The following is a 16,530-nucleotide window of genomic DNA, read 5'->3' on the forward strand; positions in this document are numbered from 1 at the left end:
TCTGCTGTATCAGTGCTCCCCTGTCACAGCAGCATCTGTATTCATATTTCCCTGCCCTCCACGGTTAGGGTTACTTTTCCGGTTAGGCCTACATTATTAGCTGTACTGCCTTTCATGGAAGGCGGTACAGCTAATCATTTAAACCTAACTGGACAAAATTACCCGAACTCTAACTGTGGAGGGCAGGGAAAAATCAATACAGACGCTGCTAGGACCTTCTGCTATACAGTCTATCAGGAGCTAGGGGTGTGACAGGGGCGTTCCTGCATCCAAGCCCTGTCACACCCCTAGCTTCCAGTGGTGTCAAGATACACCAGTACCACAACTCACTTTTAAATACCGGGTGAAGGATGCATCAAGCTATACATTTTCAATTCAAGTGATCAGCGGTCCAACAATTCATGGACAGGCTGGGTCTGCAAGAGTGAAAGCTGCTCTCACAAAGCAACTCCCCATTCTAACTCATGAAGGGGAGCCCAGACCCCCCAAATATGAGGTTCATATGCTCTACACAGAACTTTTGCCTTCTGGACTCAAGCATGTGTGGGTCTTACAAACACGTCTTTCTGGTAATTTTGGAAACCAATAATCAATATACGTAACTAGTCAAACTGTACAGATCTATTGGTTGTGCCAACAGATCAAGAATAATGACTTTTTTTTAGCCCCCTCACTTCCAACCCTCTACTGATGCCCTCTTTTTCCTCTCCTTGCCAGTACCCCTTCTCTGATCCTAACAGTGGAGAGATTTTAATATCTAAAGTTAAGGCTATAAGCTGTATTTCTCACCTTGCCACTAGTGCTAAACAGTAGGATCAAATGAACAATATTTTACCTGAATTGCAGAATTCATAAAACACGTGTTCCCCAGGTTACTTAAGCCACAAAGTCCTGGTTGCTCATTGTGTCTTCCTGGCTCAGAGTATTCATAGTTCTTGTAGGCAGCATATGAAGGTAGGCAATAGTTTGAATTTTTCACACTGGAAGAAGAAAAAATGTATTGCTAAATGCAGATGTAATTAAGCCGACAGGAATCACGTTTACAAGAGAACATTTCTCAGAAACATATTTATACCCGGAAGCCGACTGTGTAGGTTCACAGGTCACTCGGTTTTCTATAGGTCCGTCCAATTTTAAACACTTAATATTAAAACATAACCAGCAGCATCTGATCATTTCCCATCCAAGGCAATGCTCTGTTTTGGTGTTCTTATTTGTACAGTTTAAGTATTGGATATTGGCTATTTAATTACAGGCGATACAGCGAAATTCCCAAGACTGCTGATGCATCTCAAAGCCAATGCAATAAGAGAAAGAAAAAGGACTATTAATAGCTTCCCAACAAGGACAGTATGATCTAATGTTCACCCGCTGAAAACAGAGAAGACCAATGAAGGATGCACAAATGTCTTCCATCTAGGTAATCTATACCGCCACGTCCCACCGGGGAAACTTTCCAGAGTGTTCAACTCCTATTAATCTGAATGTCAGGGAGAGAAAAGTCTAAAATACATTACATTGTGGTCTATTGTACACGCATGGAGTGGTCTAGAAATGTCCACACAATAAGAGGATAGCCGAGAACACATTAGCATTACTATACACAGAATGGGTACACAAGAGCAAAAGAAACTCCAGCTAGATCATACAGCTTAAAATATAGCAAGAAGTGGCAGAAACTAATTCTCAGTAGAACTAGAAGGAAACAAGAAGAATGGAACTCATTCCCTTTTGAAAATTAAACCGTTTTCTAGCGCTAATTGCACATTTACTGTGCCCGAATTTTACTAAATCCGGCATTTTCAACACCAGCTTTCCTCCGATGCACTTAATACTTGAGGAGGTGCAGACCTCTTCATGTATTAAGCGCATCCCGGCAGCTCCGTGCGAGAAATGTAAACCAAATCCAAGTTGGCATACATTTATGGTATACATTTACGCCAGTCTCTGCATAAAATATACATAAATCAGTCGGTTCGAAGCGACCATGACAAGGACTGCCTACTATTCCAAAAAGTGGAGGTGCCAGAGCAGGATGAAGAAAAGTCACAATTTTTTGTGCAAAAAGATGTTCACGTAAGAAAAGTAACTTTTTTGAAAAAGAAACTGGCATAAAAAACGAATATTTATTAATTAATTATCCCCCCCCCCCCCCCCCCCGGTGTGTTTTTTGTAGACAATTTCGGACACTTTTTTTTTGCTGTGTGCATTAAAAAAAATGCGGCATGGACTAAATTGTAGCACAAGTTGTGGCAAATTGTGACAAAACTTTTGGGGTAAACTAAGCCAACTAAAAAGGTTGCCTAAACCTAAATTAGATAGAATTATCATTCAGTAGAGCCACTATTATAAATCGGGCACGTTCACAGAGCAACTTTAATACAGCATTAGCAATGTATAATTCGTCTAGTGTAATGCAGAATTCCATCTCCAACTGACAGGCGGGCTTGTTAATAAATACTTATCTCCCAATAAGGGCTCATTTACATGGCTGTGATTGTAGCGCGTACTACACGTGCGATGCGAGGTGAATGGAGCCAATGAAAGTACATGGACTTTCATTAATCTGGTTATATTAGCGTGTAGATACGTGCATGAAAGAGATTGCAGCATGCTCTATTGCACTGCGTATCACACAGCGTGAGCCCTATTCTTTCTTATGGCCAGCGTATGCAACATTGTCCATACGCAATACAATTCTTACACAGAAAGTCATGCGCAGTGCATTCGCTGCCATTAGCGGCGATAGCCAACTCTCTGCCAGCTCACACAGACTAGTAAAACGCTGCATGACCCATGCAGCGTTTTACGCATACGGTCACGAGAATGAGCCCTAATGATAGAGGAGCTACTGCAAGGCCTCTAAAAGCCCAAAGAAGAGTTATGCTGGATATTACCCATATGAAATGGCTTTTGAGGTAAAGCGGAGCTGTTTGTTCTTGGGGGATTAGAGCCCCCACTGCAATCCACTGCCGCACTTTCCTTGCAGGTGACTGTGATCTCAAGAGCAGGAGTGTTAGTTACCTGGCTAGCCACTTACTTTGCAAGTTCTACTGCGATCTATAGAACATTGAGGCCAGTGGCGGGATATCAGCACAGTACCCCTGGCCTGAAATGTCAATCATCAGAATAGGCCCCGTATATGCCAAACACAAGTAGCAGTCATCCACAGATTAGAACCAAGAAGATAGGAATACCCCTTTAAGAGACCCTCAAAATTTTACAATCTCCTGACTTGTTTTAACCCTTTCCAATCCACTGTCTGACCTCTGAAGACATTATGATTTAAGGCTGTACAGCTCTGATGTTGGAAAACGTCCAATCGGGGTTCTCTTACTGTATATTGCCAGCCTCTCTGCTGTCTGAGCCTATCCATCGTGTCACCTCATGCAGTACTGGCTTTAGCCAGCAGATAGCGCCGTTGTATAACGGCAGAAAAAAAGATTAAGCCCTTTAGGAAAACCAGGATATAAATTGGATTGGAAAGGGTTAAAGTTTATGATCTGTTCTTTCGGAAAGCAGAAGAAAAAACTGAATAGCAGAATATCAAGTGGAAACATACTGCAATGCCTATCATTACAGGGCTTGTCTTCTTTTGTATGCATCAACAATACATTTAACACAAACGAATTTGCTGCTATGGAACATACAAATATCAACAGAGAACAGAAGACAGAAAATAAAAAAGAATCATCATGCAAAATGGAAAAGCGGTGGGAGAAAATGCTGAGGAAAAAGAAAACTCAACGTGGCCATATTCAGCTTGCTTTGAATAAAAATGCAAATTCATAGTCTTCATCAAGGCAGTAAAATGAGATTTTTCTTATGTCCATTAAAATACAAATTACCCATTACGCACAGCCTCATGGAGGCTCTGGCACAGACCCAAGTGCAATAATGAGACGTTATAATAACCTATTTAGGATGCCATGCTTGTGGGCAGCAAGTGTATTATTAGCACCAAGTTCTTTTAAAAAGGATCTGTCTCAGCAATAGATCCCTTTAAATGGAGGGCACTAGTTACATCCCATGACTGGACCAATCCGTTGGGTTCTACGGCATCTTCTGAGCTTACAATCAGGGGGGCAAAGGAGAATGGCTATGCTAAGCAACATATAGCAAGCAATTTCCTGTGGCTCACTGAATGAGCATTCGAGGGGGCCTGACAAAAAGTGAGCTCGATATGGGTGAAAACGCCACATATGGAGATACCCACTTTCTAAACACCGACAATCCTGTGCCTCGTCTCCGACGTGCCGTACCAGTAGAAGGCCAATAAAGTGGTAATGCTAGCAAGCACATGAACACTGTGAGCCAATGGCTGCAGTGATCTTTGCCTTCACACAATGTGTCCGGTGTGAAAATGGTTTACACGTCTGTTCTACAGAGTTCACACCGGAAACTACTTGAGAATTAAAAACACAAGAGGGGGTAAAACCCCTTTAAATTGCAAAGATTTTAATGCAAAATCAAATGCTCCAAGCACTACAATGTGGTCACTCATTTCTATTACTGACGTGTGAAGTACACATTAAGAGTCTAGACACTCCCTATTACATGTGCGTAGCTCAATAATTTGTTATTTTGGGGCTCGAAAGGATGGATAGCTACCTGGTACTGATACAATGTCAATCTGTTTTGTAGCTAAACAATGATTGCCTTGTAATTCCTGTTATTCCCAATACTCAGGACTATAGTTGTAGTCAGTATGGAACTGGAAAAAGTACTGAAAAGCATAATCTAGAAGTTACAGAGTGTTTACCATGATTGTCAGGTGCAAGATGTAACATGCATTCAAATGAAGAGCGGAGACGGAGGAAGCTCGCCTGCTAATTCATCAGCCCCACACAAGCACAGCATTGTTTTAACTTGTTAAGTTACACTTTTATCTGTAAAGGGAAATTAGACCGGAATTTCCTCTTTTTCATTCAAGGGAGAACTGAACTTTTTCGGAGGTGAACTCCTCAGACGGCCTGCCTCCCTTTTAGGTGGAACAATTACACTACGCAACTGATTTTTTAAAAACTTTTCGTAACAGAAAGTAATTGATATGCTTCTGTAAAATGAAATCCTGCTGATTACACTGGTAAAACTGAATATTAGCAGCACGTCTCATTTTCAAGTTATTTAACCCCTTAGTGACCAAGCATTTAAAAGACAAGAAACACAAAATTACGCCATCTTTGGGTGCATCCTGTTTCTACAGCCCACAAACTGCTAGAAAAATGACACAATAACTTTATTCTATGGGTCAGTACTAGAGATGAGCGAGCGTACTCGGATAAGCACTACTCGCTCGAGTAATTGGCTTTATCCGAGTATCGCTGTGCTCGGGGCTAAAGATTCGGGTGCTGACAGGTGAGTCGCAGCGGGGAGCAGGGGAGAGCGGGCGGGAGAGAAGGAGAGAAAGATCTTACCTCCGTTCCTCCCCGCTCTCCCCTGCAGCTCCCCGCTCCGTGCCGGCACCCGAATCTTTAGACCTGAGCACAGCGATACTCGGATAAAGCAAATTACTCGAGCGAGTAGTGCTTATCCAAGTACGCTCGCTCATCTCTAGTCAGTACGATTACTACGATACCCAACTTATGTAGTTTTTTTTTTTTTTTTGCTGTACTACCTTTATTTTTTTTCCAATACAAGTTACCGTAATTTTTAAAAAATTATTTTCTGCTGCCATCTTCTGCGCACAATAACTTTATTTTTCCATCCGCATAGTTGTGCAAGGGCTCATTTCTTGCATTAGTACTATTTCAAAATACATACGACTTTTTGATCCCTTTTTATTGCATTTTTTTCTGGAGACAGAATGACCAAAAAAAAAAGCGCATTTCTGGCGTTCTTATTTTTTTTTTTTCGGATGACGTTCACAGTGAGAGGTAAATAATACATTACTTTGATAGATCAAACTTTTACAGACGCAGCGATACTAAACATGTATTTTTGTTTTAAGATTTTGAATCTTTTATATAGTCTAACCAATGGCCTGTAAAAACACAGTTCATTAATTACAACTTACTGGTGGATGATCAGTTGTGTTTCTGCCACATGGAAACATACCCTATATGTCACATAAACCTACCCTTATAGTGTTCAGTCAGCACACAGTGTGTAACAGATTGTGAAATAGTTGCACAATCACTTTGGTTATTTTTTTTATTAAGCAAGGTTAATGGCGAGCCGACTGGATTAATTGTACAGGCATATTTCTAAAAAATACACTACAATGGCAATCGGATTACATTATTCTCCATAATAGGAAAACCTTATGCATATATTTAACAGATGTGCAGCCATACCCAAGTCTATGGCCGGGGGCCCGTGTGTACAACATTTCTGGATAATGTGTAGTTTTTTTAGTACTAGTTACCATAATCTTTTTCAAAAAGGAAAATCGCCTGATCAGACCTGTCTAGACAAGAAGAGAACTTGGCAAACTAACTTGTTACGTCTTCCTAGAAGATATTCTAATCCCCCAATACTGAAAAGCTTTAACAGGCAGCATTGAGATGAAGAAAAGGAACAAATCTACTCTTCTCATTTTCTGATGAAACACCGAACCGAAAAAGAAAAAAAAAAAAGACGTGACACTGCAGAAAAAAATGACAGCAGACAATTTTTCTCCTTTATTTTAGCCGTGATTTTACAGAATACATGATCATTATACGTACAAGACCCTTCTCTATCAATCTTATCCCGTCTTACGGAGCAGCATATCTTACATAAACGATGCACGGTGTCTAATTCAATACAGCACCAAGAACAAATATGGACTTACATTTGCTCGCTATATGAAACGTTAAAGGAAGTCTGTGATGACGATTTTGGCACATAAGCCAAACCCAACCCTAGGTTGGAGCCGAGAACAGCAGTGTAACCATACCTTCCTATCACTTCACACTGCTGCCATGCATTAGATTCCCACTGAATGTGCTATATATCAGTCAATCAGCGTTCTGCTGCTCCACTCCAGACTTTCTAGTCTCATTCCACCCGACTCCTTTCCTACTGCATTTCCTACAGCTGCCATATGAAGTGACAAAAAAGGCATGTTTACATTTGTCTTAGGCCGGCTTCACACAGGCAATTGGATTCCACATGCAGGATATGGGGCAAGCACAGTAATTGAAAGGCATTAGAGATGAGCGAGCGTACTCGCTAAGGCAAACTACTCGAGCGAGTGGTGCCTTATGCGAGTACCTGACCGCTCGTCTCAAAAGATTCGGGTGCCGGCTGGGGAGAGCGGGAGGGGGTGGAGATCTCTCTCTCTCTCACTCTCTTCCCCCCACTCCTCCCTGCTCACTCCCGCAACTCACCGCTCTCCCCCGCCGGCAGCCGAATCTTTAGAGACGAGCGGGCAGGTACTCGCATAAGGCACTACTCGCTTGAGTAGTTTGCCTTAGCGAGTACGCTCGCTCATCTCTAAAAAGGCATGCATTTCCGATTTTTCCTTCACCCTCACGGATACAAAGTGCGTAAACCGCGAGTGGAGGGAAAAAAATAAAAATAAATAAATAAATCACAGCACGGTCTATTTTCAGGAAGATAAATGAGATTCCCAACAGCACTGGATCTAAACTAAATTTAGCGAGGGTAGTCCATATGCAAAGCCACTAGTAGGAGATCTGAACCATGATCCCAGAGTAAATCCAGAATAGATGAACACGGTGCTGGCAGCATTAACCCTTTCCAATCCACTGTCTGACATCTTAAGACATTATGATTTAAGGCTGTACAGCTCCGATGTTGGAATACGCCAGTCGGGATTCTCTTACTGCTGCGTATGAGCCACGGGTACCCGTGTCATTGCCTAGCGATGGCACAGGAAATACAAATATTGAAGGAAAAAAAATCTGTACTGTGCATGACCGCCTGTGTGCCTCTGCAGTCATCCACATTACAGATAACGCAGGTACGCGGGGTCACAGCTGGATTCTGCTGCGGGATCCCGAATGCGGAATCTGGCTCACTCCCGTGTGCAGCCAGCCAAAGGGCCAAGCTTGGGTTAGATTCAGTTTATGTACCTAAATTGGCAAGACAGGCTTCCTTAAAAAGAGTACCACTGATGTGGATCTCGTTTCACCTCCCAAAAGAAGTTTAATGGTGCGTTCACACATAACAGATTTGCCGTGGATTTTCCCCAGCTGAATACTAAGGAGTAGATCCAAACTAAACTGCGCCCCATTTATTGCAGATTTTGTTGTGGATTTTACCCCTTCAATTTAAGTTTAACTGAAGGGGTGAAGCCTGCTGTGGATCTGCAACGAAACCAACACTAATTGGTGCGTATTTTGGCGTACATTTGCTGTTGTTGCTTCCAGCTGTGAAAAATGCACAGCAAATCAGCTATATTTGAACGCACACTAAGGGTAGTTTTGCACAGGCGATCGCGATATCGCTGCGGCAAAATCACGTCTTTTTTCCCATGATTTTGGAGCGTCAGCGCTGCTTTTTCCTCGCAAAAACATCGCTGTCACTGCGAAGGTCAACAGGACTTTCTAATGACATCACATGAAAATCGCACGTTCGTGCTTTTCGATGTGATAAAAAGGAGGCTCCATAGGGAAACCTGGGAGATTAAAAAAAAAAAAAACGCACATGGCAGAAAAATAAGGCATGCCGCAATTTCACATGAGTGTAAACATTGCAAATGTGATGGAAACCATTGGTTTCACAATTCTGCGTTTTTGCTCACTCTCGCATCGTGCAATTTTATCGCCTGTGTGAAACTACCCTGAAAGTGATGATTGGAACTGCGGGTGGCAGAGTGGACACTCCAGCTTCCTAGGTCACTGTACGGAGGCAGATGCCTCTCCCACAAGGCATCTTTGTATGATTAAAATCTGTCCATTGTCACCTTTAAATTTCTGGCGGGAAGGAGGGGGGAGTGGCTGACCGTCATAAAGACAACCCCCTTTCCATATGCTGTATTAGGCCATAGAGGACTATTCTCCCTGTAATGTTAACCCCCTCTATTATGAAGCCCAACAAAAAAGCAGCATTTGCTTTAGCGTAAACGGTCAGTAAATTTATTTATTCATTCATTCGAATAGCCAACATTTAATACTACAATTCCCCCAGTCAACAGTGTAAGTATGGCTGGCCTCCGCTTCCCTTGGCGATAATCCAATTAGTTTCTACATGAAGAAAAGGGTTCTCTGCATGTGACCATCTCTTTAATAGAAGGTGGAGCTTTACTTCAATATATGGTGAAGGTAAATCCTTCATTATCTGTCTTACATTAATCTTAAAATGAGCATGCAGATAGAACACGGCACCAATCATCCAAGACATAAGAAAGCCTTGGATGGAGTAGCAGAAAAGACAAAAAGTTGAAGTAAAGGGAGTATTGGAAAAAGCAGGATTTAATAAGAAGTCAAAGATCAAACCCAAGCAACGGGACGGTGGTTAGAACACACTCCGGGGCACAGTGCTTACTTTCTGTTGTTGAAGTTGCTATAATTATTTGAGAGATATGGAGGAGAAATCTTTGGTAATGCTGATAAATGTTGTGCACCCGGTGACCTTCAAGATATGAAGACAATTAGGAAAATAATAAATAATAATAATATAAGAAAAGTGTGTGGCACACAAACCCTGTGATGTTTGCATCTGTGTTATGGTGTTCATTCTTACAGTCGTAATAACAGAACACCCCAAGAGCACAGAACTGATACATATAGGTAAATGTCATGTCTACACATATAAAAGTATACACACAGTTTTCTAATACATCAGGCTGACATTTCTCATGCACAGTCGAATGATCTAGTCCATGGACTAAATTAATAGGGCTAAATGTGTGTTGGTTAAGAGTGTTAAGGCAGCAGAAATGCAGTCCTAAGCTCTCACTCACAACCTGAAGGTTGTGGGTTCAATCATGGTTCAGATAGCTGGCTCAAGGTTGACTCAGCCTGCCATCCTTCCGAGGTTGGTAAAATGAGTACCCAGCTTGCTGAAGGGTTAAAGATGACTGGGGAAGGCAATGGCAAACCACCTCTCAAAAACAGTCTGCTAGGAAAACGTCACTATGAGACGTCACCCTAGGAGTCGGTCATGACTCGGTGCTTTACCTTTACCTAAGCGCCTTTTAGCATTCAGTTACAATAACAAGTCCTGGGCCAGTATACCCAATACACAGGAAGTCCTTATGGGCAAAATGAATTGTGCTAAACATGGCGCTAGTCATGCGACATGCATACACTGGCACGTATTTTGTGCGCCTAATGTGCTGTAGCAATCGACCATAGACTAACATTGTACAGCTCACACATGTTGCACAAAACACGTGTGCAAGATAAATTGCAGCATGTTCTATCTAGGCACACATTGCACAGGTATACATGCCAAGATAGGATTGGCTGCCCGCAAAAAGCAAGCAGTGTTCTTGTGGGTATCACAAAGCAAATTACTGAACAGAGACAAGGGTACATTGCAGTGATATAACAAAGATCTGATCAATACTTTAAACTCATGTATATGAGAAAATTGGACTACCCTTTTAAAAAAGACTTTTTCACAATAAATAGCCAATTATAGTATTACTCAAATTACTAGCTTTGTAGGCGGAGAGTGATTAGCGGAGAGAAGCTGTGATGTAGCAAAAAGTTTTCTTTCCGCCTAAGTTATATTAAAAGGAATGGGTCTCTATGAAACCTTCCCTGAACTACTGTAACACGTGGATAGTGGAAGGAATACAGATTCCAATGATTTAATCATTATAAATGAATTTCCTTTTACGCCCCAGCAATGTCTGGTGCTCTGAATGCTAACGAGGTATCTAGAAGTCTGCTGTACCGCTTCTCGGAGCTTAGGAGTCCGCATGATAGACATGGTCTAGCCGCTGATGCTAAAGGATGCGTGGGATGAGAGCTCCGACTTAAATCCTGCAATTACCATCTCCATGCACAGAAAATGACCATTTCAGCTCCCCTCTCAACTCGCCAGCACCCTACTGCAAGTTGGAGGTTATCCTTGATGGTGTAAACCAGCACCCTACTGCAAGTTGGAGGTTATCCTTGATGGTGTAAACCAGCGGCCTACTGCAAGTTGGAGGTTATCCTTGATGGTGTAAACTAGCACCCTACTGCAAGTTGGAGGTTATCCCTGATGGTATAGACATTAAGTATGACTTACCAAAATAAAGCCAGGCTGGAAAATGTTGAGAGGGGGCACAATATGGTGCCCAGATACCGGAAGAGGAAAATAGAGCCAGTGAGTTGCAGAGGGAGGTTGTTGCCAGGCTAAGACAGTTACTCTCCACCATCCTCTGAGTGAAGTGTAGGATTATATGGTAGTTGCAAGCGGCTATACCAGTGGAGCAGATGCGGAGTGCGCTAGATTCTACAAACCCTTCTGCGCAAGAAGAGAGCATTCCTAAGCCCACTTTATGGGATGTCTTTATGGCCGTTAAATAGTCTAATACAACTGTTTTTGCCCTCAAATTCCAAATGGCAAGTCCTAGGGAATAATGTCCATCATCAGATATAATATGCAAGGGGTGATTGAGCGTGTATCAGCAGTGAAGGGCACGGTGGCTGATTAGAGGAATGTATATAGGTGTACACACAGAAAGGCTCCGCTCCAGATGTGTTCTTTGCGTGGTCCAGATGATGCATTACAATGCAGAGCACGGACTGCTTGTGGGCTACTTACCTCTGAAAGTGGGTTCAGAGATACTAATTACATTGTTAGGGTCTCTACCGCTATCCATGCATTATAGTAGTTCAGGAGGGTTTTTTCGTATGACAGATTCTGTTTAAATGCTCAGACATCTTAAAAAGAGTTTAACCAACCATAAAGTACCCAGGCCTGCCTAGTTTACCTAGAATGCACTTAGAAGTGTTATATACAAAGAAACAAAAACTACCACACATGAATAATGGTGAATGGTCATGGTAGGGTGGCCATGTGTTTCATGACTGCGTAATGGTATTTTTACACCCAGCCAAGGCCATTGCTTACTTATTTCTTTGCTTTAAATAATGTTGGCATTGGTTGAATGACGCTCAATGGTGTAGAATTAAAGCGACCCTCTGAACCTGGAGAAGCAAAGATGGCGGCACCAGCTTCCTTGATGCACGCTATGTATTAGTTTACATCAGTAGTCTAGGACACTACACCTGCTTTGATTAAACAGTACTACCCACGTGAGCAGTGCTGGCCGGTCGGATCAGCATGTCGTGTCTTAGACTACTGATGTATACTATGAAGTGTGTTTCAGGTGGTCAGAGAAGTGGTGCGGCCATCTTTTATAGGATTCTATGTGGATATTACTACTTACTTTATTATCCCAAAGCTCTTGATAACGTAATTAACCCTCTCCACCCATATATTCTCTAACAAGCATTCCCTGAGAACTGGGATGATCACAAGTGGAGGGAGGCTTTTTTTTTGTCTTTTGGCCAGTCCTTAACTAACGATAGAATTATTAACTGATCCCTCGCTAAAGTCATAAATTTCCTGTGATGATCGAAAATTTTGCTAATATTTCTCATTTACTAAGTTGACGAGATCAATTTCTGCGACTAAGACCCAATGTCCACGGGCGGATTTGAATTGCAGAGGATCCGCAGTTCAAGCGGAAACATGGGCGTCCGCACCTGAATTAAAGCATGCCGATTTGATTTGCGGATCTTGGGGTGCAGAAATCAAATCACAGCATGCTCCATTTTAGTGTGGTTCCCACATGGACGGCTTCCATTGAAGTCAATGGAAGCCATCCGATTCGCAGCCCATCCGCAACTGACACTGCGGACAGGCCGCAGATTCTGCGGGAAAGCAGGAGTTTTATTAAAAGAAAAAATAAAAAGTACTGTGCATGTGCGCAGGCCGGCACTGCTGCACACATCTGCGGTACAGAAAAGAGATCCGGACAGGTAAGCAGGGTCCTCGGCCGTGGGCAGGGTCAGATTCCGCCGCGGGCTCCCGCATAAAGAATCTGACCTGCCGTGGACATGAGGCCTAATTCGAACAATAAGAAATATCATCAGACTCATACATAATTATTAGAGATGAGCGAGCGTACTCGGAAAAGCACTACTCGCTCGAGTAATTTGCTTTATCCGAGTATCGCTGTGCTCGGGGCTAAAGATTCGGGTGCCGCTGCGGCTGACAGGTGAGTCGCAGCGGGGAGCAGGGGAGAGCGGGCGGGAGAGAGGGAGAGAAAGATCTCCCCTCCGTTCCTCCCCGCTCTCCCCTGCAGCTCCCCGCTCCGTGCCGGCACCCGAATCTTCAGGGACGAGCACAGTGATACTCGGATAAAGCAAATTACTCGAGCGAGTAGTGCTTTTCCGAGTACGCTCGCTCATCTCTAATAATTATTAAAGCAATGCATAGCAGTTCAAGTGTGAAATAAAAGGCATGTGAGTAGCTTAAATCGCTAAAGAACAGTAGCAGTAAACCATCTCTGTACAAACACGCACACATACACTAAAAACGTTCTCGTGTAGTTTAGAACATACATAAATATTTTAATATGTGCATAATTATATGGCATTTAACATTCATTAGTCTGCGATGTTAATTCACCCTTACTAATCATCTTAAGAAGCAGGTGCCTTTTAAATGGCTGTGGAAAATAAGCAGCATATTACAGTAGCGACAAAGCGGATGAGATTGACAGAAAACTCGCCCACGCAATGCCGAAAAAAATCTGCAGGGTAAATTGACCTTTGGTTCGGATTTTAAGTTTGCACTATGTCAATTTATTCTGAGGAATGGTTGTGGATTTCCCCACAGAGTTCAATAGAAAATTCAAAACTTGCAACAAAATTGAAGTTGTTGTGGAATTCACAGGATTACCCATAAATCCACTGAAATGTACGTTTTGAAATAAAAAAAACAAAAATCTGTAAAACAGAAAAAAGTAAATAAATAGAAATTACTCACCTTCTCCCCACTCTGCAGCAGAGTCTCGCCTGTTTCCCCAGTGGCCCCTGCATCCCTGGTCCTTAGTTAGGCCGCCTGCACATGGGTGGAAATCCCGCGGGATTTCCGCCGCTCAAAGCCTACATAGGATTGCGTTAAAAAATATCGCGCGGCAAACAAACCGCGGCATGTCCTATTTCTGTGCGGGGCTCGCACATGAAAGAGCCGGGGGCCACCGGGCGCGGGTGAGTACGCGCTCATCCCTGCAGGCGCTCGGGTCGGGTCCCGCGGCGAGAATCCTCGCCGCCGGAACCGACCCGCTCGTCTGCAGGCGGCCTTATGGTGTGTCCTCCGACAGGTGACTGCTACAGCCAATCACAGGCTGCACTGATCACATGGGTCGAGACATCCTTGTTCTAAGCCTGGAGACTCATGGGGGAGCTAGTGAGGCTAGGAGAAGGCGAGTAATAATTAAAAAAAACTTTTAAACCAAATTGGTGTGGATTTGCTGCTGTGTAATTCCTGAGGATTTACTACGAAAATATCCATCCCATGTGAACATACTGGCAAGACTGCATATGTACAGAAAAACATGCTAAAAGACAAAAAACAAACCAAAAAAAACCCCAACCTACTTCGGCATTGAACCTCTTGGCCACTGACCATCTTGGCTTCTTTGTTCTATTACTAGCATCTGTGTAAAACATAAAAGCAGGGACAATATTAAAGGCTTGACATTTGAAAACCTAAATTTAAGAGTTTTATAAAAATGCTCAATAAGTAAATTACATTTTCCAAATCAATGGACAAAACTCTATTTTAAGTGGTTGCTTTTCCTTGGATAATCCCTTTTGTTGGAAGCGTCCCTAGAAAACAAGTGTTCATTTCCCTCATAGCATCAATGTAAAAAAACAATCAAGTTTTTAGTTGAAGCCAACAGGCTGCCTTTGCAAGACTCAAGGGAACCCGTCTCACTTTATAGGGTCTCCTAGCCTCCCCAAAAAGGGTCTGATAGTGCTGGAGAAAGCCCCTGCAAGACAAATATAATCTTACATGGAAGCATTTAGTTGAATGACCTTCCTGTCCATGAAATATATGGATAGCTCAAGTTCACCAGAATGAGGCTAGCCCTAAGCATTAACCCTTTCCAATCCAATTTCCCGCACGCTCCTCAGCTCTGATTTATTTTGCGTGGAAAAGCACTTTGTGGATTCCGTAGAATTACTCAACTAAAAACACATGAAAATAACGGTCAACATGATTTTATTAGCAATTTTTTGAAAATGAAATGTAAGTTAATATGTATATTATATATATAATTAGATATACTGTATAATATATGTATATTACACTATGCAGAAGAGTTTTTGGTGTCGCAATCAAGCGTGTGGAAATGTGCACGTATGATTTAAATGTATAACGATTGGTCCGTGATTGATTTTAAGAGGATGTAGCATGTCTGTTCAAGGATCTTTCGAACCGCTTCTAAGCATAGACATGGTGTTACGCGGTACCTACCATTTGTAAATTTTATGGATTAACTGGAATAAAAGAAGAATAAAGAAGTATTTTTAAGGATCCGGCTTTTATCCTTTGTTGCTGCTATGCAGAAGAGAGGTTCGTCAGCGGAGTTCTCTCCTCTGCATATGTATATTACAGTATGCAGGGGAGACCTCCAATGACGAATCTCTCTTCTGCATACTGAAATATACATACACAGAAAAGAACCCCGACATCGGACCTCTCTCCTGCATACTGTAATATACATATACAGAAGAGAACTCTGACAGACCTCTCTTCTGCATAGTGTTAAAAACATATGTCCGACCTCGCCCGACACAGGAGCCATGCACGGAAATATCAATGTCGGACAAGGTCCGACATTGGATTGGAAAGAGTTAACTTCCAAAACTAGGGCAACAGCCCGACACAATGAGGATAGTCAAGGTTATCATGTGTTCTCATACTGTTGCAGCATTATCACAGAGAGTTTTAAGACCAACTCCTTCCGAAATTTGAAACAGCCACTTATATTTCCAAGTGTCATTAGGTTTTCAGTCATATTAATTAAGGTTACTTGTATATCTTAAGATGCTAGCATGTGCTTTCCCTTTAATGACCAACAGGGTACTATGCCCCAGCTGAGAGTATATGGCATGGCTTTCACATGCGTACTTTACCTGTCCCTGGTACAAGCCCGCATCCTGTATAGTGCTTTCAGGTTTATTAAGAGGTTCAAAGGTATTGCTCATATATTTGTTCCACAGTCTGGTCTCTTTTTCATCTGGAATATTGAAGATCTTTCTCATCTCCTTCTCAATCATATCTGAATGCAGAAACAAAAAAATATTTAAATTAGCATTAGCTGCAAGTGCTATTCAAGACGATAACAATAGCTTGGTGATCTGTAAGAAAACAAAGAAGCTTTAGGAACAAACATTTTACACACGTCTGTTTAAGGTTGTTTGGACCCTGGAAAGTATATCTTTTTCACCCATGGTTGAATAACTTGTCCTCCATTTACATGTCAACCAAAGGGTTAATAGGACAAAAAACACCAAAAGCCAGAATAGCTGTTTTTTCGTCTACCATCCTCTCAACAACAGAAATAATCAAAAAGTCGTACCCATCAGAAAACCGTACCATTGAAATCATAAAAAAAAA

The 16,530-nt window shown here is 42.3% G+C and overlaps 1 protein-coding gene across 3 annotated transcripts in view; it reads right to left on the bottom strand.

The window, feature by feature from the left end:
* The window catches only part of USP15 (ubiquitin specific peptidase 15), an 84,172-nt gene that overhangs the window by 32,428 nt on the left and 35,214 nt on the right, over positions 1-16,530 (bottom strand). For 2 of the 3 annotated variants that reach the window (XM_066591704.1, XM_066591703.1), the window contains exons 5-7: positions 16,047-16,192; positions 14,502-14,560; positions 836-980 (exon numbers count right to left, since the gene is read on the bottom strand). In XM_066591704.1, the coding sequence (XP_066447801.1) occupies positions 836-980; positions 14,502-14,560; positions 16,047-16,192 (350 nt within the window). Of the gene's footprint in view, positions 1-835; positions 981-9,435; positions 9,523-14,501; positions 14,561-16,046; positions 16,193-16,530 lie in introns of all 3 variants that reach the window. The other variant, XM_066591705.1, reaches the window with a different exon arrangement.

The sequence above is a fragment of the Eleutherodactylus coqui genome, chromosome 2 (assembly GCF_035609145.1).
Source record: "Eleutherodactylus coqui strain aEleCoq1 chromosome 2, aEleCoq1.hap1, whole genome shotgun sequence".
NCBI lineage: Eukaryota > Metazoa > Chordata > Amphibia > Anura > Eleutherodactylidae > Eleutherodactylus > Eleutherodactylus coqui.